The 27,992-nt window shown below is 40.8% G+C and overlaps 1 protein-coding gene across 1 annotated transcript in view; it reads left to right on the plus strand.

Annotated features, from left to right (window-relative positions):
* Positions 1–27,524, plus strand: part of LOC132389262 (uncharacterized) — a 43,160-nt gene extending 15,636 nt beyond the window's left edge. The window contains exons 8-16 of the mRNA XM_059961756.1: positions 225–344; positions 1,749–1,868; positions 3,273–3,392; positions 15,505–15,674; positions 17,995–18,166; positions 18,968–20,621; positions 21,421–21,501; positions 24,967–25,149; positions 25,387–27,524. Of these exons, the coding sequence (XP_059817739.1) occupies positions 225–344; positions 1,749–1,868; positions 3,273–3,392; positions 15,505–15,674; positions 17,995–18,166; positions 18,968–20,621; positions 21,421–21,501; positions 24,967–25,149; positions 25,387–25,468 (2,702 nt within the window). The 3' untranslated portion in view covers positions 25,469–27,524. The remainder of the gene's footprint in view (positions 1–224; positions 345–1,748; positions 1,869–3,272; positions 3,393–15,504; positions 15,675–17,994; positions 18,167–18,967; positions 20,622–21,420; positions 21,502–24,966; positions 25,150–25,386) is intronic.
* The last annotated feature ends 468 nt before the right edge of the window (positions 27,525–27,992 follow it).

The raw sequence follows: 27,992 nt of genomic DNA on the forward strand, positions 1-27,992 counted from the left end.
AAGTGGGCTAACATTATCTCAGTGTATAAGAAGGGTGACCACACTGACGCTGTTAACGACAGACCAGTAAGCTTATGGGATGATAGTATGCTTTCGTAGGGCGGTGTAACTCCAGGGAATATGACCTCCGGTCCCGCCAATGGTTCTGATATTATTTCAAAAAAATACTTCCATTTCAGTACAGATATTGCAGTTAATCTAACCTTTTCATGTCCATCATAAAGGTTCTGGTGAGAACGTGAAAAAAGTTGCTATAAAAAACACCGACTTTGAAGAATACGTCAGGCCACCAGTACCTCCGGACAAATCAATAGGCAAAGTTACTACGGAGAAATCTGTAGATGGTGAGTGTGATGTACTCTGCACCAATTAAGTGAATCTTTTCTTCAACAAAGAATAATAAGTGCTGATGATCACTTCAAAGTATTGCAATGAAAATAGCATTAAAGATATACTGTACTTGGAAAGTTAGGCAAGATCGTAAAGGTGGCGGCGTAGCCATGTGCGTAAGTGAGAATTTAAACATGAGGCTGCATATCATAGGAGATGAATCGAGACTTAGTGAAAGTTATCTGGGTGAGAACTGAAAGCATGAAGAATAAAGGAATAATGTTTAGTGTATGTTTTAGACTCCTTAATGCTTCAATATTGTAACAAATTCCATCGGAATATTAGATAATCAAGTTATGAAGATGATGTTATAGTTATGGGAGAATTTAATAATCCGAAATATTCAGTGGATCGTGCAACGGCTAATGAATGGCTGGAAAGTAATTCATTCAGTAATTAAGAGATGGTGTTTCCATCAAGGGTGTAAATGCACCGACAATGGAGGAGGCCTGCGCAGATTGATATTCTCCAACAATCAGGATGGAATGAACAGTAAGGAAGTTGCCTAGCCCGTATGAACATGTGATCATATCATTTTTGGCCTCGAACTACTTTTGAAGAATACATCAGTAAAAAAAAATAAATATATAATGTAATGGAAAAAAGTGAGCTACTTAAAGAATACAGATAAAATTGTAATGACGTTAACCGTGGACCATATGAAACCATGGCAGCTATTGTACAGACTGAAATGAAGGATGCCAAAGTTCAGGTTGAGAACGGTTGTGCTCATTCTGCTACAATTGACCCCAAGTTATTTTAAAATACTTTAATAGTAAATTCTTTAATAGTCAAGGATGAATTTAAGTATACGCAATAATAGTAGGGTATTGAATTATGCAGAAACTACACAACAAATACTCCTAAATCATAAATTGCTAATGTATTCAGCTGCAACGTTGCCAGCAATATGCGAGTAAGTGTTTGGGATAATAAGGTTCTTCAAAGTGACTTAGAGATCTTAGAAAGTGAGGACCTGCTGATGCTGAAAAGCGGGACATGAAATAAATCTCCAGAGACAGACAACAGATATCTAAGGGTGCTTAAAGATATCTGTGATTATATATACAAACCTACGACATGTTTTTCTTTTCAAAAAGTCAGTGAATAATGGTGAATCCTGTAAGAACTGGAAGTGGGCTAACATTATCTCAGTGTATAAGAAGGATGACCACACTGACGCTGTTAACGACAGACCAGTAAGCTTATCGGATGATAGTATGCTTTGGTAGGGCGGTGTACCTCCAGGGAATACGAACTCCCGTCCCGCCAATTCTTCGGATATAATTCCAAATACAATAGCTCCGTTTCAGTACAGATATTGCAGTTAATCTCACTCTTTCATTTCCCTCTCAAAGGTTCTGGTGAGATAATGAAAAAAGTTGCAATAAAAATCACCAGATCTGCAGAATACGTCAGGCCACCAGTACCTCCGGACAAATTAATCGACAAAGTTACTACGAATAAATCTAAAGATGGTGAGTGAGATGTACTCTGCACCAATTAAACGAATCGTTTCTTCCACAAAGAATAAGAAATGCTGAAGATCACTTTAAAGTATAGCAATGAAAACAGTATTAAAGAATACACTGTACTTGGAAAGGTAGGCAACATCATAAAGGTGGCATTATAGCCATGTGCATAAGTGAGAATTTAAACATGAGGCTGCATATCATAGGAGATGAATCGAGACTTAGTGAAAGATATCTGGGTGAGATCTCAAACCAAGAAGAATAAAGGAATAATGTTCAGTGTATGTTTTAGACCCCTTAATGCTGAGCAAGATTGTAACAAATTCTATTGGAATATTAGATAATCAAGTTATGAAGATAATGTTATAGTTATGGGAGAGTTTAATTTCCGAAACATTCAGGGGATCATTCAACGGCTAATGTATGGCTGGCAAGTAATTCATTCAGTAATTAAGAGATGGTGTTTCCATCAAGGGTGTAAATGCACCGACAAGAGAGGAGGCCTGCGCAGATTGATATTCTCCAACAATCAGGATGGAATGAAAAATAAGGAAGTTGCCTCGCCTGTATGAATGCGTGATCATATCCTTTTTGGCCTCGAACTACTTAGGAAGAATACATCAGTAAAAAAAATAAATATATAAAGTAATGAAAAAAGTGACCCACATAAAGAATACAGATATAATGGCAATGCCGTTACCCGTGGACCATATGAAACTATGGCAGCTATTGTAGAGACGGAAATGAAGGCTGTCAAAGTTCAGGTTGAGAACGGTGTTGCTCATTATGCTACGATTGACCCCAAGATATTTCACAATCCATTAATAGTAAATTCTTTAATCGTCAAGGAGGAATTTAAGTGTATGGCAATAATAGTAGTGTACTAAATAATGCAGAAAGAACACAACAAATACTCTTAAATCATATATTGCTAATGTATTCAGCTGCAACGTTGCCAGCAATATGCGAGTAAGTGTTTGGGAAAATAAGTTTCTGCAAAGTGACATAGAGATCTTAGAAAGTGAGGACCTGCTGAAGCTGAAAAGCGGGACATGTAATAAATCTCCAGAGACAGACAACAGATATGTAAGTGTGCTTAAAGATTTCTGTGATTATATATAGAAACCTACGACATGTTTTTCTTTTCAAAAAGTCAGTGAATAATGGTGAATCCTGTAAGAACTGGAAGTGGGCTAACATTATCTCAGTGTATAAGAAGGGTGACCACACTGACGCTGTTAACGACAGACCAGTAAGCTTATCGGATGATAGTATGCTTTCGTAGGGCGGTGTAAATCCAGGGAATATGACCTCCGGTCCCGCCAATGGTTCTGATATTATTTCAAAAAAATACTTCCATTTCAGTACAGATATTGCAGTTAATCTGACCTTTTCATGTCCATCATAAAGGTTCTGGTGAGAACGTGAAAAAAGTTGCTATAAAAAACACCGGCTTTGAAGAATACGTCAGGCCACCAGTACCTCCGGACAAATCAATAGGCAAAGTTACTACGGAGAAATCTGTAGATGGTGAGTGTGATGTACTCTGCACCAATTAAATGAATCGTTTCTTCCACAAAGAATAATAAGTGCTGATGATCACTTCAAAGTATTGCAATGAAAATAGCATTAAAGATATACTGTACTTGGAAAGATAGGCAAGATCGTAAAGGTGGCGGCGTAGCCATGTGCGTAAGTGAGAATTTAAACATGAGGCTGCATATCATAGCAGAAGAATCTAGACTTAGTGAAAGATATCTGGGTGAGAACTGACAGCATGAAGAATAAAGGAATAATGTTCAGTGTCTGTTTTAGACCCCTTAATGCTGAACAGGATTTTACCAAACTCGATCAGAATATTAGACAATCAAGTTCTGAAGATTGCGTTATAGTTCTGTAGTATTTTCTTACCCAAATATTCAGCGTAGAAGTCAAGGGCTAATGGATTGCAGGGAAGTGACTTCATTCTGTTATTAAATGATTGTTGCTTTAACCAGCGTATTAATGCACCAACAAGAGGGAAGGTTCGATTAGATTGATGTCCTGTAACTATCAGGACAGAATGATCAATAAAGAAGATATTGACCCTATAGGAAAAAGCGACCATATCATGTTTGGTTTTGAACTATTTTTGACAAATCTATCAGTAAAAACTGAAAATATTGCATTGATTTCAGAAAGGCAAATTTTGCACAGATGTGCTAATAATTTCGGAAGGTAAACTGGAGGTAACTGCTTGACCTTGAGTCAGTTGTAGAAAAATGGGATCGATTTTAAGTGGTGATACATGAACTGCAGGAAATGTTTATTCCGAAGATCGGGAGAAGCAGTAAAATCAATAGATCAACCTCATGGAAGAATAAAGATGTAGATAAAACAATTGATGAAAAGAGAGCTACATGAAGAAAAGAGATAAAATAGTACTGGCGTTAACCAAAGGGAATATGAAACTATGACAGCTATTGTCAAGATGGAAATCAAAATAGCCAATGGACAGATTGAGAATGATATTACTCATTATGTTACGATTGACCCAAGGATATTTTTCAATACTTTAATAGTAAATTCTTTAATAGTCAAGGAGGAAGTTAATTGTATTGCAATAGTAATAGGGTATTAAATTATGCAAAAAGTTTCATAATGGATACTCTTACTTTCTAATTTTGATAATGTATTCAGCTGCAAAATCATAACAGTTTGCCAGTAAGTGCAGGGGAAGATAAGATTCGGTAAAGTGACTTAGAGATCTTAGAAAGTGAGTACCTGGTGAAGCTGAAAAGCCTGAAATGTAATAAATCTCCAGAGACAGAAAACAGATATCCAATGGTGCTTAAAAATGTTTGTGATTATCTATACAAACCTACAACATGTTTTTTTTAAAGTCAGTGAAGAATGTTAAATCCTGTAAGGACTGGCAGTGGGCTAACATTATTTCAGTGTATAAGAAGGGTGACCTCACTGACCCTGGTAATTAGAGACTAGTAATTTTAACGTGTATCGTGTGATAGTATATTTTTTTCGGGCGGTGTACCTCTAGGGAATACAAGCTCCTGTCATGCCAAATCTGTGAGATTGGGATGTCATTCCAATCCAAACCAGGTTAAGTGTGAATGCTGTGTAATTAGCTAGTTACAATTAACTAACCCGATGTTAGAGGGAGTCCAGAACCAGAGGCCACAGTTATAACCATATAACCATATAACAATCACAGCACGGAAACAGGCCATCTCGGCCCTCCTAGTCCGTGCCAAACTCTTAATCTCATCTAGTCCCACCTACCCGCACTCAGCCCATAACCCTCCAGTCCTTTCCTGTCCATATACCTATCCAATTTTACCTTAAATGACACAACTGAACCGGCCTCTACTACTTCTACAAGAAGCTCATTCCACACAGCTATCACTTTCTGAGTAAAGAAATACCCCCTCGTTTTTCCCTTAAACTTCTGCCCCCTAACACTCAAATCATTTCCTCTCGTTTGAATCTCCCCTACTCTCAATGGAAACAGCCTATTCACGTCAACTCTATCTATCCCTCTCAAAATTTTAAATACCTCGATCAAATCCCCCCTCAACCTTCTACGCTCCAATGAAAAGAGACCTAACTTGTTCAACCTTTCTCTGTAACTTAAGTGCTGAAACGCAGGTAACATCCTAGTAAATCGTCTCTGCACTCTCTCTAATTTATTGATATCTTTCCTATAATTCGGTGACCAGAACTGCATTCAATATTCCAAATTTGGCCTTACCAATGCCTTGTACAATTTTAACATTACATCCCAACTTCTGGACTCAATGCTTTGATTTATAAAGGCCAGCATTCCAAAAGCCTTCTTCACCACCCTATCTACATGAGACTCCACCATCAGGGAACTATGCACAGTTATTCCTAGATCTCTCTGTTCCACTGCATTCCTCAATGCCCTACCATTTACCCTGTATGTTCTATTCGGATTATTCCTGCCAAAATGTAGAACCTCACACTTCTCAGCATTAAATTCCATCTGCCAATGTTCAGCCCATTCTTCTAACCGGCATAAATCTCCCTGCAAGCTTTGAAAACCCACCTCATTATCCACAACACCTCCTATCTTAGTATCATCGGCATACTTACTAATCCAATTTACCACCCCATCATCCAGATCATTTATGCATATTACAAACAACATTGGGCCCAAAACAGATCCGTGAGGCACCCCCCTTGTCACCGGCCTCCATCCCGATAAACAATTATCCACCACTACTCTTTGGCATCTCCCATCCAGCCACTGTTGAATCCATTTTATTACTCCAGCATTAATACCTAACGACTGAACCTTCTTAATTAACCTTCCATGTGGAACTTTGTCAAAGGCTTTGCTGAAGTCCATATAGACTACTTCCACTGCCTTACCCTCATCAACATTCCTCGTAACTTCTTCAAAAAATTCAATAAGGTTTGTCAAACATGACCTTCCACGCACAAATCCATGCTGGCTACTCCTAATCAGCTCCTGTCTATCCAGGTAATTATTAATACTATCTCTAAGAATACTTTCCATTAATTTACCCACCACTGATGTGAAACTGACAGGTCTATAATTGCTAGGCTCACTTCTAGAATCCTTTTTAAACAATGGAACCACATGAGCAATACGCCAATCCTCCAGCACAATCCCCGTTTCTAATGACATCTTAAAGATCTCCGTCAGGGCTCCTGCTATTTCTACACAAACGTTCCTCAAGGTCCTGAGGAATAGCCTGTCAGGATCCGGATATTTATCCACTTTTAAATTTCTTAAAAGCGCCAGTACTTCCACCTCTTTAATTGTCATAGGTTCCATTACTTCCTTATTTGTTTCCCACACCTTACACAATTCAATATCCTCCTTAGTGAATACCGAAGAGAAGAAATCGTTCAAAATCTCTCCCATCTCCCTCGGCTCCACACATAGCTGACCACTCTGATTCTCTAAGGGGCCAATTTTATCCCTCACTATCCTCTTGCCTTTAATATAACTGTAGAAACCTTTCGGATTTACTTTCACCTTATTTGCCAAACCATCCTCGTATCTTCCTTTAGCTTTTCTAATCTCTTTCTTAAGATTCATTTTACATTCTCTATATTCCTCGAGCAATTCCTTTACTCCATGCTGCCTATATCTATTGTAGACATCCCTCGTTTTCCGAACCAAATTTCTAATATCCCTTGAAAACCATGGTGCTTTCAAACCTTTAACCTTTCCTTTCAACCTAACAAGAACATAAAGATTCTGTACCCTCATAATTTCACCCTTAAATGACCTCCATTTCTCTATTACATCCTTCCCATAAAACAACTTGACACAATCCACTCTCTCTAAATCCCTTCGCATCTCCTCAAAGTTTGCCTTTCTCCAATCAAAAATCTCAACTCTATGTCCTGTCCTGTCCCTCTCCATAATTATATTGAAGCTAATGCTATTGTGATCACTGGACCCGAAGTGCTCCCCAACACATACATCTGTCAGCTGACCTATCAGCATTCCCTAACAGGAGATCCAACACTGCCCCATCTCTAGTCGGTACTTCTATGTATTGTTGCAAAAAACTATCCTGCGCACATTTCACAAACTCTAAACCATCCAGCCCTTTTACAGAATGACCTTCCCAGTCTACGTGTGGAAAATTAAAATCCCACAATAACCACCTTGTGTTTACTACAAATACCTGCTATCTCCTTACACATTTGCTCGTGCAACTCACGCTCCCCATTAGGTGGCCTATAATACACTCCTATCAGTGTTACTACACCCTTCCCATTCCTCAATTCCACCCAAATAGTCTCCCTAGAGGAGCTCTCTAATCTATCCTTCGAAAGCACCGCCATAAGATTTTCTCGGACAAGCAATGCAACACCTCCTCCTCTGGCCTCTCCTACTCTATCACACCTGAAGCAACTAAATCCAGGAATATTTAGTTGCCAATCACACCCTTCCTGCAACTATGTTTCACTATTAGCTACAACATCATAATTCCAGGTATCAATCCACGCTTTAAGCTCATCCACCTTTCTTAAAATGCTCCAAGCATTAAAATAGATACATTTAAGATACTCTCCACCTCCTCCTCTCTTTTCATCCCTAACAATGCATTCAAATTTATTATCCTTTTCTTTCTTCTCCACTACATCTTCGGATCTTCGGGCTGAGCGCATCCCTTCTCCATCACCTGCCTTTCCTCCCTCACACACTGTCTATTTACTTGCTTTACTGGTGAACTAACCTCCTCTCCCATAGTTTCCTCAAATTGATTCCCGCCCCCCCCCCCATCTCACTAGTTTAAAGTCTGCACTGTAGCCCTAGCAAACATCCCCGCTAGGATATTGGTCCCCCAGGATTCAAGTGTAACCCGTCCTTCTTGAACAGGTCACGCCTGCCCTAGAAGAGGTCCCAATGATCCAGAAACTTGAATCCCTGCCCCATGCTCCAATCCCACATCCACGCATTCATCCTCCACCGAATTCTATTCCTACTCTCACTGTTGTGTGGCACAGGCAGTAATCCCGAGATTACTACCTTTGCGGTCCTTCTTCTTAACTGCCTTCCTAACTCCCTATACTCTCGTTTCAGGACCTCTTCCCCTTTCCTACCTATGTCATTGGTACCTACATGTACCACGACCTCTGGCTCCTCACCCTCCCACTTCAGGATATCTTGGACGCGATCAGAAACGTCCCGAACCCAGTTACCAGGGAGGCAAATTACCATCTGGGACTCTCGATCACCTCCACAGAACTGCCTGTCTGAACCCCTGACTATCGAGTCGCCTATTACTATGGTCCCCTTTCTTCTATCCCTAACCTTCTGAGCTACCGGGCCGTCCTTTTTGCCGGAGGCCCGGCCACTGTCACTTCCACCAGGTAGGCTGTCCCCCCCCCCCCTCCAACATTACTCAAACATGAGTACTTCTTGTCAAGGGGTACAGCCACTGGTGTATTCTCTAGTACCTGCCTCTTCCCTTTCCTGACCGTAACCCACCTATCTGCCTCCCGTGGTCCCGGAGTGACCATCTGCCTGTAACTCACTCAACTCACTCTCCCTGACCAGGCGAAGGTCATCGAGCTGCAGCTCCATTTCCTTAACCCGGTCCCTCAGGAGCTGCAATTCGGTGCACCTGCCGCAGATGTGGACGTCCGGGAGGCTCGGAGACTCCAGGACCTCCCACATCCGTCACCGAGAACAACAAGCTGCCCTCACACTCATACTTCCCAAGTAACTGAAAATAACAAGAACTAAAAGATAAGTCTACTGGGCCCTCTTCCGCCTAAGCCCACTGAGCCCAAGCCCTACACTCTGCTCCCGGCAAACGAAGCTGCCCGCTTCTTAAGGCTGCGTTCTTCTTATATCTTCCCTCCTTCCCAGGCCTCCTCACGCGTCTGCGCAGTCCCGCCTCTCAGAACTCCGATCTGAGACGCAATTGGACAATTTGAAAATGGCCGCCGCCGCACTTCCTCTCAAAGCCTTGCTGTCCTCTTCCAAAAGAGCAACTAGTTGCAACTAGGTGCCGGGAAATAACAGGCAACACACTGCATACGATTACTTAACGTGTATTGTATGACAGTATACTTTCCTAGGGCGGTGTCCCTCCAGGGAATACGAACTCCCGTCCCATCAAATCTGTGAGATTGGAAAGAATGGGCCAATTATAAATAAACAGTTAATTGCACACAAGTTGGTGCTCTACTCTTCTGAATGTTATATTCACCGTTCCTCAGCAGATTTCTACAGCTTGTTCCATTGAATCACGGTCCCCACTAGCTTGAACATTACCACCGATTCTCTCCAACGCCTTCCCTCATCATCTCCCGCTGAACAAAGGCTACAGTTCACACCCGTATCTGGCACACAGATAAAAAATACCTCTCACCCGACTGGATGGCTCGCATATCAAAGCATCCATTAGCTTGAATCATACCCCAAACAGTGCTTCTGCACAACTATCATTCTGCTAGCAGTGAAAACTTTACACTGTCTCCCATTAAAAATAGTAATGCCCCCCTTGTCTTTAAGAGAAATTATCACCCCTTCCTGAATAATGTACGTTCTTACAGAAATGTTATGACACCAGGACCTCAGATGCAGGTGTAAATGGCAGTGATGTATCTCACCAAGGGGACAGTTTCTCCACTCTGTTTCCACTGAAGTGACATAGCCAAGCCTATCTGGAAGTAGACATTCTTACTCAATTATTTAATTTTTCAATTTCAGACACTACTTGGGCTCTTTCTTGTCTGAATGGGGAGGACCCTTCCTGACATTACTCATGCTTCTTGATAACTCAGGTTACCTTTTCGCATGGCCGGGCTCGGCAACATGTCCAGTTACATGAGAGTCCATCCACCCGTCTTTGTCTAACTACAAACCTCCCTACCTGTTGCTAGTTCGGCCCCTTCCACCCGCCTCAGCATGAGCAGAACTGGAGATATCTGCTTCAGTGATTGGGGAGTTTGCAAAATGCAGCATATACCACAACCCCATTTGCTCATCCTCTGGGTCTGTATGAAATTCAGTGCTTCTCTTCCGTCCAGCCCTTTCCGCTGATTGTCAGTCAGTTATTTCATGTCGCCGTAGACTCCTCTTATGAGGTGGAGGGTCCAGGTAAGGCTCTAGGTCAAAAAGCTCCTCTTGCCCCAGAGTTAGAAAGTGGTTCGGGTTGTCAGAAAGTTGTCAGGTCCATTCCCACCCTCTGGTGTCAGTTGGAAAATGGGTATGTTTCACATCTGACTCTCCATTACATAGGATATAGCAGCCCAGCGGTCATCCAGCATAGGCTTCCTAGGTAGCCCCAGATTCTTTATAGAGACACATTCACCAGGCATCAGTTGGGAGAACACAACCTTTTGAACATACCTCCTCTTATTTCATTGATTTCGCTAAGTAGCCGAAAACTCGCCTAGTTTGTAAGACTTTGCAACTTCCTTCTTATATTAGATACATATTTCATATTAGTGTTCTATGTAATATCTTCGCCTCCAGTCCCAAAATAGAGAGCAACGGGCAAACTCGCTTCACAGCCATACATCAGATAATACGTTTGCAGTTGTAGCAGTGGACCAACTGCCCAAAATGTCGATTTCGTTTTTTTCTTGTTTACCTATCTCAACGTTCTGATCTTGTCTAGCGATGTCTGGGTGATCCATTTGGTCTGGAGATCACCCTAAGGGAGATAAGGCACAGTCCTCACCTTCTCGAATCGAAGCATGCTCAGTAACTGTGTCATAGATCCTGTCATAAGCTCCATTAGGCTTGTCGTTGCACCCAAAAACATTTTCTAATATTTTCATGTGGCTCACGCAAGAAGCCAAAGGGTCCCGTGTCTTCAAAGATCTCTCTACATCAGCAGCCGGATCTCTCAGACTCCCTCCCAGTAGCTGTTTGTTTTTCACGTTATCAGTGCACTGCCAGTCATCCAACATCTGAGAGGTCGATTCCGCCAATGGCTCATAATCCCCTTCCCCTTCGGAGGCGTTAACCCCGAGAACATTCTATGATAACTAGATCTCTCAAAATTGGCACTTGGCCATTGATTGTCCAGAGAGGTAAGGAGTGATACCATCTCAGAATTCTCACCCCTCACCAGTTCACTCATTGAGCACCCATATCATACCACTCCTTTGTCTCGCTCCGCAGACAATGTCACAAACACAGATTCTCCTGTCTCTCTGTCTCTCGGTACTCCCAGGACTCTGGGTCTTTTGGGGTTCCCAGTTCACTCAGCCTCTCTGGATCCCAATGTCTCCCTGCCTCCCGAGTTGCTGACGTCTCCCTCTCAAGTACCCCAGGTCTCTCGGGTCCGCCCTGCATCTCAAGTCTTCCTGGGCCATCAGGTGCCTTCTATCGGGAGGGGGTCCAGTATTGACTACTGCAGGGCATCGAAGCTTTGGGCTCTGAGGCTCTGAGAGCACCCGAATTGGTTACTTGGTCCTTAACAACAGTTATTAATGGTTTAAGAGCTGAGTGTGTTTTTTCTCGAGCAATTCGCTCTTCGTAATGTTGTTTCCTCGTGCTTTCTGTTTAAACTTGTTGGGTTTATTTTGATAGGCTCAGGGATTCTGTTAGTTTTATTGTTGAAGCAGATGCCCGTTTAGCTCCAATCGGAGGGTCCTCATTTTCAGAATGATCCGTTTCACGGTGTCACTTCGTCGAGCTACCTTTGCAAGAGCGCTTTTTCTGTCTCTACGTAGAGCTCTTTTGCTCCATTCCATGATGGCATCTGTTCCCAATATTTTACTGGTATTCAGAGTCCGAATAAACAATTCATTGGGGCTGCAAGGGTTTGCCGCTTTTAATACACACACATTGGTTACTGGTTATCCCGGAGGTTTGCACGACTGGTCAACTTCTGCGGCATCCATAGCCACGTATCATAATCACTTTATCCGACAATAGTTTAACACCGACTTAAGTACACAACCTACTAGATCAATGCTCAGGACAATCACACAATTTCCAATTAAACCTTTCCCAGACAATTCCCCGCAATGAGACCCTGGTTTCCTTGGGCTCCCTATTTCTGGAGAATACACAATCCAGTCCTGCCAAATTCATGAGATTGGGACGTCTCTACCACACAACTCCGGTTTGAACGAATGCTGTGTAATTTGCTACCCTGTTAAAACTTGGAGCCAAGAAATAATAGCTGTCACACTGCACACAATTACAGGAATTATATTTATAAATGTTAACTTAACTGAAGGGACAGTAAAGGAAATAAAGTAACGGAAACACATCATGGGCACATTATAATTAAACAGACAAATGTGCACAAGTCGGAGCTCAACTCTGCTAACAGCCATATTCACTGATCCTCAGCAGACTTACGCAGATTACTCCATTGAATAACGATCCCCACCCGGTCCAATCCTACCACTGGTTCTCTGCGGTGTGTTCCCTCTCTATCTCCCGACAAACAAATACCCCATTTAACACCGGTGTCAGGCACACTGATAACATCCCTGCTCCCCTGATTGGATGGCTCACATTCCAAAGCACTTGTTCTCTCTAACCATAATCCAAACACAGCTTTTCAGAAAGATCATTGCGTTAGTGGTGAAAACTTTATGAGGCGCTATCCGTAGGTAATATAGTGGAAACATGAGTAACGAATGAGTTGGAAAATCAGTTGAACAGAACAGGCATGTTTCAAAAGCCAGCATGGGTTCAGAGAGGGGAAATGAGGGTTTAGTAATATGCTGGAGTTCTCTGAAGAGTCAACTGAAGTCTATAATATCAATTAAGAAGTATATATAATTCAGTTTTACTTTTAAAAGCCCTTAGACAAGGTAACCCACAGGAGTTGATAATCACATTTCAGAACTTTGGGATTGATAGTAAGATGTGCGAATGGGTGGAGAATTAGCGAAAGACACAGTACAACGAGTTTTAATGAGGGGATCGTTTTCAGACCTAGAAGATTATTAAAGTGCAGTTTCGCAGGGTTCTGTTTTGGTGTGGCTGCTGTATTCGGTTTGCGTTAGAGATTTAAATAAGCACATAACGAGTAAACTAGTAAAGTCTACAGAAGACTCAAACGTAGGGGGCCGGATTGATAACATTCAGGCAGCAGTATCAATGCAGATAGACTCAAACAAAATTGAGATGTGGACAGATAAATGGCAGCGGAAATTTAATGTAAGTAAATGTTAGGCATTACAGAAAGGAAGCAGGAATATTAGATCTGAATATACAAAGGTGAATGTACAAACATCACAATCAGCATCTAGACAACGTACAAAAGTGATTCGCAAAGGTAATAAAATTTTGCGCTATGTAATGCACTCAGTGGACTTCAAATCCAGAGATATCGTCTTTAAGCAGTATAATACGCTTGTGAGGCCATCCCTTGAATATTGTGCACAGTTTTGGTATCCGTATTTTGTGAGGGATCTGAATGCACTGAGCAGTTCAAAGAGGACGACAAAACTCCTTCCAAGTCTGCAGAGTTTGAGCAGTGAAATAACTAAATCGTTTTAGCCAAAGTATACGTAGAATAATTGGAGACATGATAGGCGTGTTCAAATTCCTTCAGGGTATATTAAAGTGGATGCCAGCAGTTATTTAAAAATTAACCCATCAACTGGAAACAGGGCTACAGGTGGAGATTAGTTAAGGAGACATTTCAGATTCAGATTCAGATTCAGTTTATTGTCATTTAGAAACCACAAAAACAATGCAGTTAAAAAAATGAGACAACGTTCCTCCAGAATGATATCACAAAAGCATCTGAGAAAACAGACTAACCCAGAAAATCCACATAACGTTTGACTATCCCCAATCCAGAGTCCGGAGATGCTGCTGCGTATTAACATTGCGCTACTGTCTTAGGAGCTCCAAATGTACCAGTCAAAACAAGACCAAAAACTAAAGCTACAAGACCTGCACAAAACCACAAAATTACAACATATTGTTAAAACAGTGCAAACAATAGCATAATTGATAAAAAAAACAGACCATGGGCACAGTAAAAATAGTCCAAAGATGTTAAAGGATTTTAATTTCAAAAGAAATCACCACACAGTTTCCACAAGACCCCAGGGTCCTGACGGATTTCGCCATTCAACGCTGGCGGCAGAATTATAATACCCCCGCTATGGACTTCTACGGCGCCGCCCGGCTCAGCTTCGCAGACGCAACACACAGTGAAAGTAACATCAGAAAGCATTTCTTTACACAGTGGTTAAAAGACATATGGAAAAATTCTACCTAGTTGTGATGTTGAGAGTAGTACTTTAGGGACTTAGAAACGAAAATCTATAGATATTTCAATGTGCTGTGTGAATACAAATTTGGCAAGCTTTGTTGGGCAGAATAGCCTGCTCTTGTCAAACACTTTCTATTGTACTTAAAACGTGCTTGTGATTCCAAGATAGCAAGATAGATTTAAAAAAAATTCACACACATTCATTCACTTGATCTTGTCTTAACCAGTATAAGATTGGGAAATACAATTCTCGTGCCTGGGAAGCTTCTCAGCGGTAATGACAAATTTGCCCTAAGTTCGGCTGTATTGCTGAAAAAGCTTGAAGCATATGCATGTGTGCAAAGGGATAAAATGCAATTATTGTGCCTTCTGCATCGGCTTCCCGCTCTTTATTATTGCCTCCAGATATTAGTGGGAAGCCGATCTAGAATATGGGGTGCTGACCGCAAAACATTTTTCCTTCAAATAGAATTGAGCAGGGAGAAACATGTACAAAATATAAGCTAATAAATGAAAGAATCTGATCCCTCAATATTATAGGTAAGATGGGGAAATGCTAAAAGCATAAAAAAACATCAGCAAACCAAGGAGTAATCAAATGTGTCTTGTACGTCATGGAAATTTTTTTAAAAAAGGTTAAGATTAGAACTCAAAGCAGTTTCCACTTTAGAGAAAATATCCGGTGATTAAAAAGCTAACGTCCTACTGATAAAATAGAGAGATTAGTCAGTGGATGACGAAACAATGAATGGATTAAGATGGGGAAAAGAAGAAGCAGGTTTTCCACTTGGTTGGGAAAGCAGATTGATTGAAATGGAGTGAGGACCCAAAACGTTGACAAGCCTCAATTTATAATAGCAATTAATTCAGAGTAAGATCATTGGCAGACATTGCATTAATATGTCTTTTTGGCACATTGACAGAAGATGGTCCTTATGAAGTTACACGACAATTGGCGCGATCCACCGATCTCCAACTGTCCAGAGTTACGGAAAGCTGCTATGAACAATTGAAATCGGCAATTGAAGATGACGTAGAGCACATTAGTGAGTCGCTCATCAGTAAATGGCGGATGTCAGAAATCAACCTTGAGGTATGGATAATGTATTTTGGCGTGTTATATCAAAGCAAATGCATAACGTTTTGTGAAGTCCGGATACATTTTGCCCAATCAACAATATGGCATTAACACTTTCCGTATTACTCCTATAGCATAAAAATGGTGATCCTTGGTTTGAAGTTGAAACTTGAAGCGGGCATTCTTGGTGCCTTGCTCTTTAGACTCCACCTGATAGAATGTGGACAGCCAGATGATCGCAACGATAAGCACTCTTGATGGTCGTGCAGCCTTGGTTAGGTGTGGTATTCCCTGGTGCTGCAGGTATTGCCCTGGTGGGTTTTTCAAGACAGCTTGCTTGTATTCCACAGCAATGATATGAAATGAATCAGAGTGGGCTGTTTCTAATCATGGCACAGTATACATAGGTGAGGCTTGCAGTCTGCCTGTCATGTTCTGTACACTGCAGTCAGGAACATGTCGAATAACTGACGCTGTAAGTAGTGTGCTTGGCATTAATTAGTTGATGCTTCTGGTTGAAAGAACGAGAGTACCTCAAGACAGTCACATCGAGGCACCACAATGAGTTTACCATGGAGTATGCACTTCTTCCGTTTGCCTTCTCCGAAATTCTATGACAAATTCAACTTCCCTGGAAATTGAGACCCTCTCTGGCTGAAGCTACATGTCCAGTGTGTCAGGAATGCGCCATTTCCTGCGAAAGAGGGAGCTCGGCAATCCTTGTAATGGACATCATGATAGACTCTCGATTATTTATCGCCTGAACATCGAAGCATTCAGTAAAATGAGAGGGTTGTCTAAAACAACTACCAAACCTGAGGATATGCTGGGGGCAGGCCATAAATTTCACCACACATTCCATCGCATGAAGTTGAGAAAATTCGCGGATGCTGGAAATTATTCGAAACACACACATGGAGGAACACATCAGGAGGTAGCAAATGGGATCTGATAGTTGAGAACAGTAGACCATGGAAGAAATGGAGAGTGGAGCAGCACCAGATAGAGGTGGTGGGCAGGTAAAAACAGAAGGCGGGAGATGAAACAGGAATAAGGCATGATCAAGGAGAGAAGGGGAGTAATTAACAGAAAAACCGATGTTCATGCCATCAGTTTGGAGCCTACCCAAATTGAATATACGTTTGAGTGTGGCCTTACCCTTGCAGTACAGAAGGCCATGGGCTGATATGATTGAATGGGAGTAGGAAGTAAAATTGAACTAGGTGGCCACTGGGACATTTCGCTTTTCGAGATGGATGAAGGTGCTCGATGAAGGAGTATCCCAGGAGAGGGTCTCATCGATATGCAGGAGCTATACGGTGAACACTTTTTACAGTAGATGATCCAAATGATTGGTCGCTTCACTTGGAGGAACTGTTTGAGCACTGAATGATAGTGACGGCAAGTTGGAGGGGCAAGAGTGCCACTTGTCACGTGTGCGAGGATAAGGGCCGGGAGGGAGTTCGGTGGAGATGAACGGGTGGACAAGGGAGTCACATGCGAATCGATCCCGCCGTAAAGCATTGTGTGTGTGTGTGTGTGTGTGTGTGTGTGTGTGTGTGTGTGTGTGTGTGTGTGTGTGTGTGTGTAAAAGGAGGCGAGTGTGGTGACGTTCAGATGTGCTTGTTTGTAGGATCCTGTTGGAGATATTGAAAGCTATGGAACTTTACCTTACGGGGAATTATGAGCCAGCATTGCATTGTCGCAATGCCTGGCCGGACATCACAGGGCAGAACTAAACAGAACATGATACGCAACGTAGCAATAACAGTAAATCAAGCCCTCTCCCCTTACATCCGGGCACATGCACAATCTGCTAAACCTCGGGCAGGCCGTTTCCTTCTGCTCCCAGAGCACTCGGATTCAGAACCAGATTTGGATGTGGAGATGACGTCTGGGGACATTCGACTTTGATATCAACGTTACGTTATACCCTCCGTCGGCTTTGTGAATATGTGATACTGAATTGTTCACGACTATATCAGCTGCATTTCTGCAGGATTTGGCTCCAAATCCAAAATGTTTTGATCCTGACTCTACATTATATCATATTCATTTAAATGACAGGAATATGTGTCTAATTACCAAGGGTTCTTCATCTATAAACAGAACCTTTCCCTTTCAACTGATTATTTAAATGTACTTGGAGTCATTTGAAATTATCTCAATAAACATCGTATGTTGACATTACTGTGGTTTCAATTTATCATCTAAATTAGAAACGATCCATTTTTAACAGGCATTTACAAAAATTTACATGTGTTACATTGCTAATATTGCCGCAGAAAAGGTTAATGACGTGAAGTTTTTTAAATCATCATCTTTACCTTCTCAGAAAATCAGAACATTGATCAGAAATAATCAAAGAAGAAATGCCTCGCAATACACTTTGGAATCAATACTTGGCGGAGATACTGTGAACTGTAGAATGTTTTGGAATGTACTTTCCGAAACGCAAATAAACCCGCAGTATTTGATGAAGTTGCTGACGCAGGACATCGAGAGAGGTAAGGTACTGAGGGAAAATTATATTTGTACCGATACAAATCTGTTGTGTTCAACTTCATTAAACAATAGTTTGGCCAATAGAATAACAAACATGTTGGAACTTACAAAACCTATTAGATTTCAAACAGTGAATTTTACAAGTAGTTGATTAAAGTAACTATGCTTGAATATAATGATCAAATCAAAACCTCAGTGGCTCATTTAGAAAAAAAGGCCAGTCAATTAGAAATAAGATTCACAGAAATAATTATTTCAGAACTGCTTATGAAAGGGACGAATGCATTCAATGTTGGTATGAACTCGTCGATGATTTAGAAAATTACAGTTATTGTGATTAGATTTTCAGCACTTGCTCACTAATTGGAGCTCACGCTGCATTGTGACCATGTAACGACTCTGAGGAAATGCTGGCTGCTTCTTCTGTCAATGACTGTTAACATCGTAAATCATCGAGTTGTTTGTTATGTCTCCCCTCTTGCTGTGTAACGGGGGCACGTATTTTCCTCTTAATTAGGGAAAGAGAGCCTGTGGTATGTTGAATTACTGGGTGAACGAGTAGTCTTTGGGGTATTGTTTAATTCAAAGGTTTCATGCCACCAATAAATCAATTTTAATTATAATTTTAATTTCAATAGATATGTCATGAAGAACCATTTTAAACAATTTTAATTGATAGTGGTACTGCATATCAAAATCAGGGATAATTATTATTATTATTATTACTTTTGTCAGTCTCTAAACAGCCTTTATTTAGACCATGAAGAAGGATAGAAACTGTTTATGTTTATTCGTTATTCCAGATGTGAAACATCGACACAGATGCAATCTCAGAAGTCAGAGCAGGAAACTAAACTTGCTCAAGCCACGTTTAATTTCTGACATGTACACTGAGCCAACGATTACCGTGATACAACATGAGCATGCAAATGTAACAAGAGAAAGTAATGAACCTACTGGAAAAGTTGAGAACCCTGAATTATTCAGACCAAGCAACAGAGATTCCGATAGGTCGACGATCAGCGTCGTCTGTGGGCCTGCAGGAACTGGGAAAACTACCCTGATTCAGAAGTTAATCTATGACTGGGCGACAGGAATGAAACATGAAGAGTTCAGTTTTGTCCTTCATTTCAAAATTCAGAACCTAAAAGCAATGAAAGGACTCATAACTTTAAATAGACTGACACTTGACGTATATCCTTATATGGAAAATTATTTGGATCATCTGTGGAATGAACCCAAGAAGTTATTGTTTATATTTGATGATTTAGATCAATTGTATCTACCATTAACTCTCCCTGACGCTGGTAGAAACAGCAATCCACGATACAGATGTACCGACACAGAGTCTGAACATTTAGTATGCGATATCGTACGCTGTCTCCTGCAGGGAGAATTTCTAAGAGGTTGCTCTGTGCTGATCACAACCCGAGTTTGGAATCTAGAACTTCTCGATCACGTAACAGCAGATTCAAATTTCCAGGTTCTGGGATTCACTACTAAGAAAGCAAAAGAATATTTTTGCCGTTATCTCTGCAATCGACAGAATGCAAATCAAATTGTGGAATTAATTGAGCAGAATGAAATATTGTGGAATATGTGTAGAAACCCTTTATTTTGCGTCACCCTCGCCTCGTCACTAGTATCTTGCCAGGCACAAGGAGGACAGATAACAATCCCTATCGTAAGCCATACCAAGGTGCTCTCTGACTACGTCACACACCTTCTCGCAAAATGTGGTTACAGCAGTGACATAAATCGGAAGTGTTTAATTGTAGTTGGTGAACTGGCTGAGAAGGGAATTAGGCAAAACACTCTTTCGTTTGAAGGCGACTCATTAAGGGTTCTGGATTCTTGTCCTCCCATGTTTATCTCTGCGTTTATGTACCAGGATCCAGACAAACAGAGTGGTGGTATTATTTACGAATTCAGGCACTCCGTTTTACGAGACTTCCTTGCTGCACTCACCAATGTCCTAAATGCTCCAACATCTCGACTGAAACGGATAATCGATGAAAGATCTACAGACGTTACAGGGAGATTCAGTACATTTTCAATTTTTCTTGTCGGCCTGTCTTCCCGGAAGTCAACTGATCGCTTAGAGAAGGAACTGCAGACATTCCCTACTGAAGTTACTTCCTGTATCTCCGAATGGCTCACACAAAGTGTCAGCAGACGCTTGACGGACATGGATACAAAGCATACTCAAAAAATGTTTTTAAGCATATTGTACTCCTTACTTGAATTTGGAGACAATGACATAGTGACGGAAGTGCTGAATACCATTACAAGCATTAAATTAAATCAGCTTCGTCTGAAATCTCCCGACTACATTGTTTTATCCAGAACTTTAAACTCTCTTGAAGTGATTCAAGAACTGGACCTCAGTTCGTGCTTTGCACAACCAGAGGAAATTTGGAAACTGGAACAACTGCTGCCCAGATGTGTAATTCTCAGGTAATGTATGAAATACCGGCAAACGTAAAGAAAAAAGTATACGCATATCAGCATAAAGTGGTCATGATGGGTTGTGTAGGAATCTATCTGGAGCTAAATAAACAATAAAATAGTTTCCTCATTGACTTAGGTTCATCGGGTAGTCTGATTCGATAAGGTATCGAAAGTTTTGCATTACCATTGAAGTATTTTTCCCTTAAAAATTATATATGCATGGTCCAAGAAAATACGCTTCTCGTATTTTATTTTAATTACACTTGCATCATCTTAGCGATTAACTCAAGTGCATTTTATGTTAAACGCCAAACATTTTGTCTTGCAACGGATTACCTCACGGACTAGCACAATACCAATTAGGGAGATCCATTTCATTAATCATTGCTACTTGAAGTATGGCAGAGTGGATTTAGAGTGTGGCTTAGTTCATTCGTGCTTGGCAGAGAATGTTCTTCTCTTCCTGAAATGGGAAATCGGCCACGAAATTGTGGTCTAATGCCGATGCCAGAATTTGCTGAGAATCAGTAATATGTTAACCCGGATGGAGTGCAGTCATTCACGTATATCTGTGTCAATAATTTTGAAGGTTGTACCCTGCCTAAGTTCTTCATGGACAGTGGAGTGAATTTCAAGTTCAGCAATTAGACTCAAGGGGAACTTTGAATAGTAATAGTTGTATGATTGATTTTGAGTTACCCTTACAACATCATATGGGAAATAAGCAGAATCACTTAATGGAATATAGTTCTGAGTTTTCTGTGTCTGGATTAATTAATTATATGTGTTTGTATTGAATACTCAGATTGAATCAGAATAATCTACAAGATTCTGGAATGAAGCGCCTCTTCGATGTTCTGAACAGGAGTAAAGTGAAAACACTGACGTGAGTAATTGTTTATGCTGTCAAGCGTCAAGACGAAGAGCTGTCATTCAATTAGTTTTCTCTTTAACGTATCAGCTCCTGTAAAAGAGTCCAATTCATTATCATACAAGCAATTGTATAAGTGATAATGCACAATCAAGCTTATAAAAATCAGATGGCCAGGCGACATCGATGCAGGGAAAGATATTGGTAGAGACCGTGCATGAAGATAAAGTGTGTTGACGGAGGATCGATGAGAAACAATGGAGACAGCGCATGGGAGGGCTGAAATATTACAGTTGGACTTATGTATCATTACCGATAAAGCGCAGATCGTTCTAATTAAAAGAGGAAGATGCTTAGAATTGGGAGAATGTTGAAAACTGGATGGCAAGTGTAAACATAGTAATAGTAAATGAAAAGGGACAGATGACGCTCGTGGAGTTGAGGAGATGGTTAAGCTAAACATAGGTTTGAAATCTGCTGCGTAGACACCAGAGTCAGAAAAATAATGAAAGAAATCAGAGAAAAAATGTCATCAACCAATTGTGGAATGAACCCAAGAAGTTATTGTTCATATTTGATGATTTGGATCATTTGTACCTACCATTAGCTTTCTCTGACACTGGCAGAAACAGTGATCCACGATACAGGTGTGCGAACACAGAGTCTAAACATTTAGTATGCGATATCCTACACTGCCTCCTACAGGGTGAATTTCTGAGAGGTTGCTCAGTGCTTATCACAACCCGAGTCTGGAAACTGGAACTTCTCCATCACTTAGCAGCAGCTTCAAATTTCCAAGTTAAGGGATTCACTTCTGAGAAAGCAAAAGAATATTTTTGGCATTATCTCCACAATCAACAGAATGTAAATGGAATTTTGGAATTAATTGAGCAGAATGACATATTGTCGAATATGTGTAGTGACCCTCTGTTTTGCGTCACCCTCGCCTCGTCACTGGAGTCATTCCAGGCACAAGGAGAAGAACAGACAACAATCCCCATCGGAATCCATACCCAAGTGCTCTCTGACTACGTTGCACACCTTCTCGCAATATGTGGTTACGACGGTAGCACAAATCGTAAGTGTTTAACTGTAGTTGGTGAACTGGCAGACAAAGGAATTAGACAAAACACACTTTCATTTGAAGGCAATGCATTTAGGGGTCTGGATTCTTGTCCTCCCGTGTTTATCTCTGCGTTTATGTACCAGGATCCAGACAAACAGAGTGGTAGTGTTATTTACGAATTCAGGCTCTCCGTTTTATGGGACTTCCTTGCTGCACTTACTAATGTAAATGTTCCAATATCTCGACTTAAAAGAATACTCGATGAAATATCTGTAGACATTACAGGGCGGTTCAGTATATTTTCAATTTTTCTTGTCGGCCTGTGTTCTTGGAAGTCAGCTGATCGTCTAGAGAGGGATCTGCAGAAATTACCTACTGAAGTTACTTCCTGTATCTCCGAATGGCTCAGAAAAAGTGTCAGCAGACGCTTGAAGAACATGGACATGAAGCATAATCAAAGAATGTTTCTATGCATACTGTACAGCTTACTTGAATTTGGAGACAATGAAATAATGAAGGAAGTGCTGAATCCCATTACAACCATTAAATTAAATCAATTTTGTCTCAAACCTCTCGACTGCATTGTTTTATCTAGAATTTTAATCTCCCCTGAAGTGATTCAAGAGCTGGATCTCAGTTCGTGCTTTACACAACCAGAGGTAATTTAGAAACTGGAAAATCTGCTGCCCAGATGTGTAATTCTCAGGTAATGTACCAAAAACTGCAAAGATAAAAAAAAAGCACATATCAGCATAAAGTGGCCATGCTGTGGAATGTAATAATCACACTGGACCGAAATGAGAAATACAGAAGACATATTTTTCTGATTAACTTAGGTTCAGCGGATGGTCTAATTTGATAAGGTCTGGAAAGTTTTAGATACCTATTGAAGTATTTTTCCCTTTAAAATTCATGGTCCAACACACTGTCATATTTTATTTTACTAAGTCTTGCATTGTCTTATCGGAGTGGATTTGAGTTCGTTCTTGACAGAAAAAGTTCTTCTCTTTTTGAAATGGGAAGTCGGCCACTAAATGGTGTTCTAATGCCGATGCCATCGTTGCTGAGATTCAGTCATATGATAACCACAATGGATTGCAGTCATTCATTTATATCTGTGTCAATAATTTAGAAGTTTTTACCCTGCCTAAGTTCGTCATGGACAGTGGAGTGAATTGCTATTTCACCAATTAAATTCAAAGGGAACGTTGATTTAACAACAATATTTGTATGATTGATTTTGAATTATCTTTACTACGTCACGTGGGAACTAAGCAGAAATTGGAATATGGTTCTGAGTTTTCTGTGCTCTGATCAATTAATTATTCGCATTATATTGAATGCTCAGATTGAACCAGAATATGCTACAAGATTCTGGAGTGAAGCGTCTCTTCGACGTTCTCAAACAGAGTAAAATAAAAACACTGGCGTGAGTAATTGTTTATGATGTCAAGCGTCAAGACGAAGGGCTGCCATTCAATTATGTTTCTTTTTTAGCATATCAACTCTTATAAAAGAGTCTAACTGATTCATCAGCACACTAGCGATTGCCAAAGCTACTATGCGGAATCACGCTGCCGACAATCAGTTGTCCCGGCGACATCTATGCAGGGAAAGTTATTGGTAGAGACTGGGAATGAAGACTAAGTATGTTGATGGATGACCGACCGGGAATAATGGAGAGCGCATCATGACATGGCGACAATGTTTCAGCTGGACTTATGTATCTATAAAGCACATATCATTCTAATTAAAAGAGAAAGATGTTCAAAGTTGGGAGACTATTGAAAACTGGATGCCAAGTGTAAATGTAAAAGTAGTAAATGAAAAGGACAAATGATGCCAGTGGAGTTGAGAGGATGGTTAAGGTAGACGCAGAGTTGTAAATTGCAGCTTAGACACAAGAGTCTGAAAAATAGTGTAAGTAATCTGAGAAAATATGATCAATCTATTGTGTTAAGGGATGGACGATGTGCTGATAAAGCTAAACAGAAGTGACTGTAGTTATTGCCTTCCTTCTCCGCTTTCACCGCGGATCTATTTTTTTCTCAGCTGGAAATACAAAACTTTTCTTTCCCTAGTTAGGTGCTCCCGGCCTTGAGGAGATCATCCCAAGTATGCTAATTGTTCCTGTGTTTGTCCATATTGAGACAGCAATGAAGTTGATTAAATGAAGATTTGAACACTCCTTATTTATATGAGAGCCCATAGTTGAAGAAATTCTTATGTCCCATGCATTTACATAAGCATACCGAATCTCTGCTGGGCGGGAATGCATCTGCTTTTGGGTTATGAGTACATTTGTGTGTGTGTGTGTGTGTGTGTGTGTGTGTGTGTGTGTGTGTGTGTGTGTGTGTGTGTGTGTGTGTGTGTTCACCATTTAATTCACGACTTCTCGTTTGCTTTCAACACAGGCTGCAATCTAACCATCTTACAGACAATTGTCTGGAGAGTGTCTTCTCTGCTCTGACTAAAAACCCTTCGCTGATGCAGCTGAACCTAAGCAACTCCAGTCAGGATGAGAAACAGGCCAATCAATTTACTGTTGAAAAACTGAAATATCATTATGAGAGATCTACTCAGCAGAAGGAAATAAAGTGAGTTAATCTTTGTTAGATATCTTCATTCGCCAAAGCAAAAAGAAAATCACGACATTGATTTCGGTTAAAAAGAAAGATGTAAATTATTTTAAACAATGGTTAAAATAACATGATTCTTCGGACTTGATGTAACAATATAATAGTTTTTGAAATACATATTGCTTATATATATATATCTAAACAATGTCACTAGCTATTACCTTTTGACGTCTAATTAGGTTTATTTTTCAACAGATGGCTACGCATTAAAAATATTGGACAAGACATCACACGTTCCAGCAGAGAATCAAACTGTTTAACCCTGACAACAGACTGAACGTCTATAAAACTTTACATTTAATATGAAACAGTACTTGATGATATGGACCGTTCAGTTCATCGTAGCCTGGCGATATGGAACAAAATCTGATGTGGACCGTTTAGTTCATTTCAGCTTGGTGATAACGCCAGGACCTTTGACATGGTAGAGAACTGAAACTTAAAAGAAGTTCTCAACTACTTAGAGCAAACACGAGGAAATCTGCAGATGCTGGAAATTCAAGCAACACACACAAAATGCTGGTGGACCACAGCAGGCCAGGCAGCATCTATAAGGAGAAGCACTGTCGACGTTTCAGGCCGAGACCCTTCGTCAGGACTGACGAAGCATTTTGTATGTGTTGTTCTCAACTAGCTTGCAGTTTTGCTTTTTGTATTGTGGGTAGAATGGTGGAGTGACAGGTTGGTTGCTGAAAGAGCAACCAGGCTGCATAAGGGGGAATCTAATAGGGGAGGACAGAAGGCCATTGAAGAAATAAAAAAGGGGAGGAGCACCAGCAGAAGAGGGAGGCGATGGACGGAAACGTACATAAGGTGAGATAGAGAGAAGTGTGGGACTGGAAAAGGGGATGGGGTGTCCACTTTAATCGGTTCCAGAAATTGATGTTCATGACGTCAGGTTGGAGGCTACCACGACAGAATATAACATTTTTCTTCTACATCCTATGATCAACTCATTTCTCCCCGCTTATCTCCTTCCTAAAACTCATTCTAACTGACAGATATTGCATTAACGTTTTTGGCACATTGTCAGAAGATCGTCTGTATAGAATTGTGCAAACATTAGAGAGAATCACCGATCTCCAGCTGCACAGCGTTACGTCAAACCACCATTAGCGAGCGGCATCGGCAATTAAAGATGTCATGGAGAGCATTAGTGATCAGTCCTAAGTGAGGGGCACATGACGGAATTAAACCTGGAGGTATAGATAATGTCTTTAGGAGTGATATATTAAGTCATATATACGACATTTTCTGAAGAATGCTTAAAGGTTGCCAAGTTACGATGCAGCCATTATTATTAATTATTTGAATTACTTTTAAAAATAAATTGTTAATGTAGTCCTTGTTTTGAAGCTGAAACTTCAAGTGAACAGCTGTCGTGCATTGCTATGTTTAGATGTTTACAGGTCGGAGGTGGTCAGGTAGATAATCAGAACGGTAGGCAGTACTAGTGTTAGTATAGCAATTACCGGCTGCTCGCTCCATAAGACGATAAGATATAGGAGCAGAGGTAGTGCATTGAGCCCATCGAGTCTGCTCCACCATTCAATCACGGGCTGACCCAACTCTTCCAGTCATCCCTGTCCAATGTCTTCTCACCATACCGTTTGATGGTCAGGCTAATCAAGAACTTATTTATCTCTGCTTCAAGGGCACCCAAAAATGTTTACTGCACGGCCGCTCATGGGAACAAAATCCATAGATTTACCAGCTTCTGACTAAAGTAATTTATCCACATCTTTGTTCGAAACGGACGTCCAGCAGTCCTAAATACGTGTTCTCTTGTCCGGGACTCCCCTACCCTTGGAAATAACTTTGCTGTATATATAATCTGTTCAGGCCTTTTAACATTCAGAATGTTTCTATGAGATGCCCTCAATCTGCTGTACTTCAGGGAATACAGACCAAGAGCTCCCAGATGTTCCCCATGCGGTAACCCTTTCGTTCAGGAAACATTTTTTTAAACTTCTCCGAACCTTCTCCAATATCAGTATATCTTTCTAAAATAAGGGGCCCAAAACCGCACACAATACCCCAAGTGTGGTCTCACGAGTGCCTTATACAGCCTCAACATCACATCCCTGCTCTTATATTCTATACCTCCAGAAATTAATGTCAGCATTACATTCGCATTCTTCACGACCGACTCACCTGGAGTACCACATGTACTGCATCTCCTTTGTCTACCCTGTTTGTAATTTCCTGGATATTCTGAAGTAGGTTAGTCAGGCAGGGTTCTACTTGCAGGAAACCAATGCTGGCTTTGGCCTGTCCTGTTATGATCCTCCAGATACTTCGTAATCTCATCGCTAACAATCGATTCCAACAACTTCACAAACACTGATGTAAGGTCAATATGTCTATAGTTTCCATTCTACTGACTCCCACCCTTCATAAATAGCGGACTAACATTTGCAATCATCCCCACTTCCGGCACAATGTCAGAATCCGTCATTTCTTGAAAGATGATTTATTATTCTTCCACAATCTCTCCAGCTTCCTCCTTCAAAACCCGTGGGCTTATTCCATCAAGTCCGGGTTATTTATCCGTCCTCAGAGCATTAAACTTCCTGACCAACTTCTCAGTTGTAATTGTCGCTGCTCATACTTCACTTCCCTGACACTCTTGAATCTCCCAAATACTGAAGATGTCTTCCATCGTGAAGACTCGTGCAAAATACGCATTCAGTTCCTCTACCATCTCTGCATCTCTCATTCCGATATCTCCAGTGTTATTTTCTATTGGTCGTATATCTACCACTAACTCTCTTCTACTGTTTACATACTTAAAAAAGTTT

Source organism: Hypanus sabinus, unplaced genomic scaffold (genome assembly GCF_030144855.1).
Source record: "Hypanus sabinus isolate sHypSab1 unplaced genomic scaffold, sHypSab1.hap1 scaffold_52, whole genome shotgun sequence".
In the NCBI taxonomy this organism is placed as follows: domain Eukaryota; kingdom Metazoa; phylum Chordata; class Chondrichthyes; order Myliobatiformes; family Dasyatidae; genus Hypanus; species Hypanus sabinus.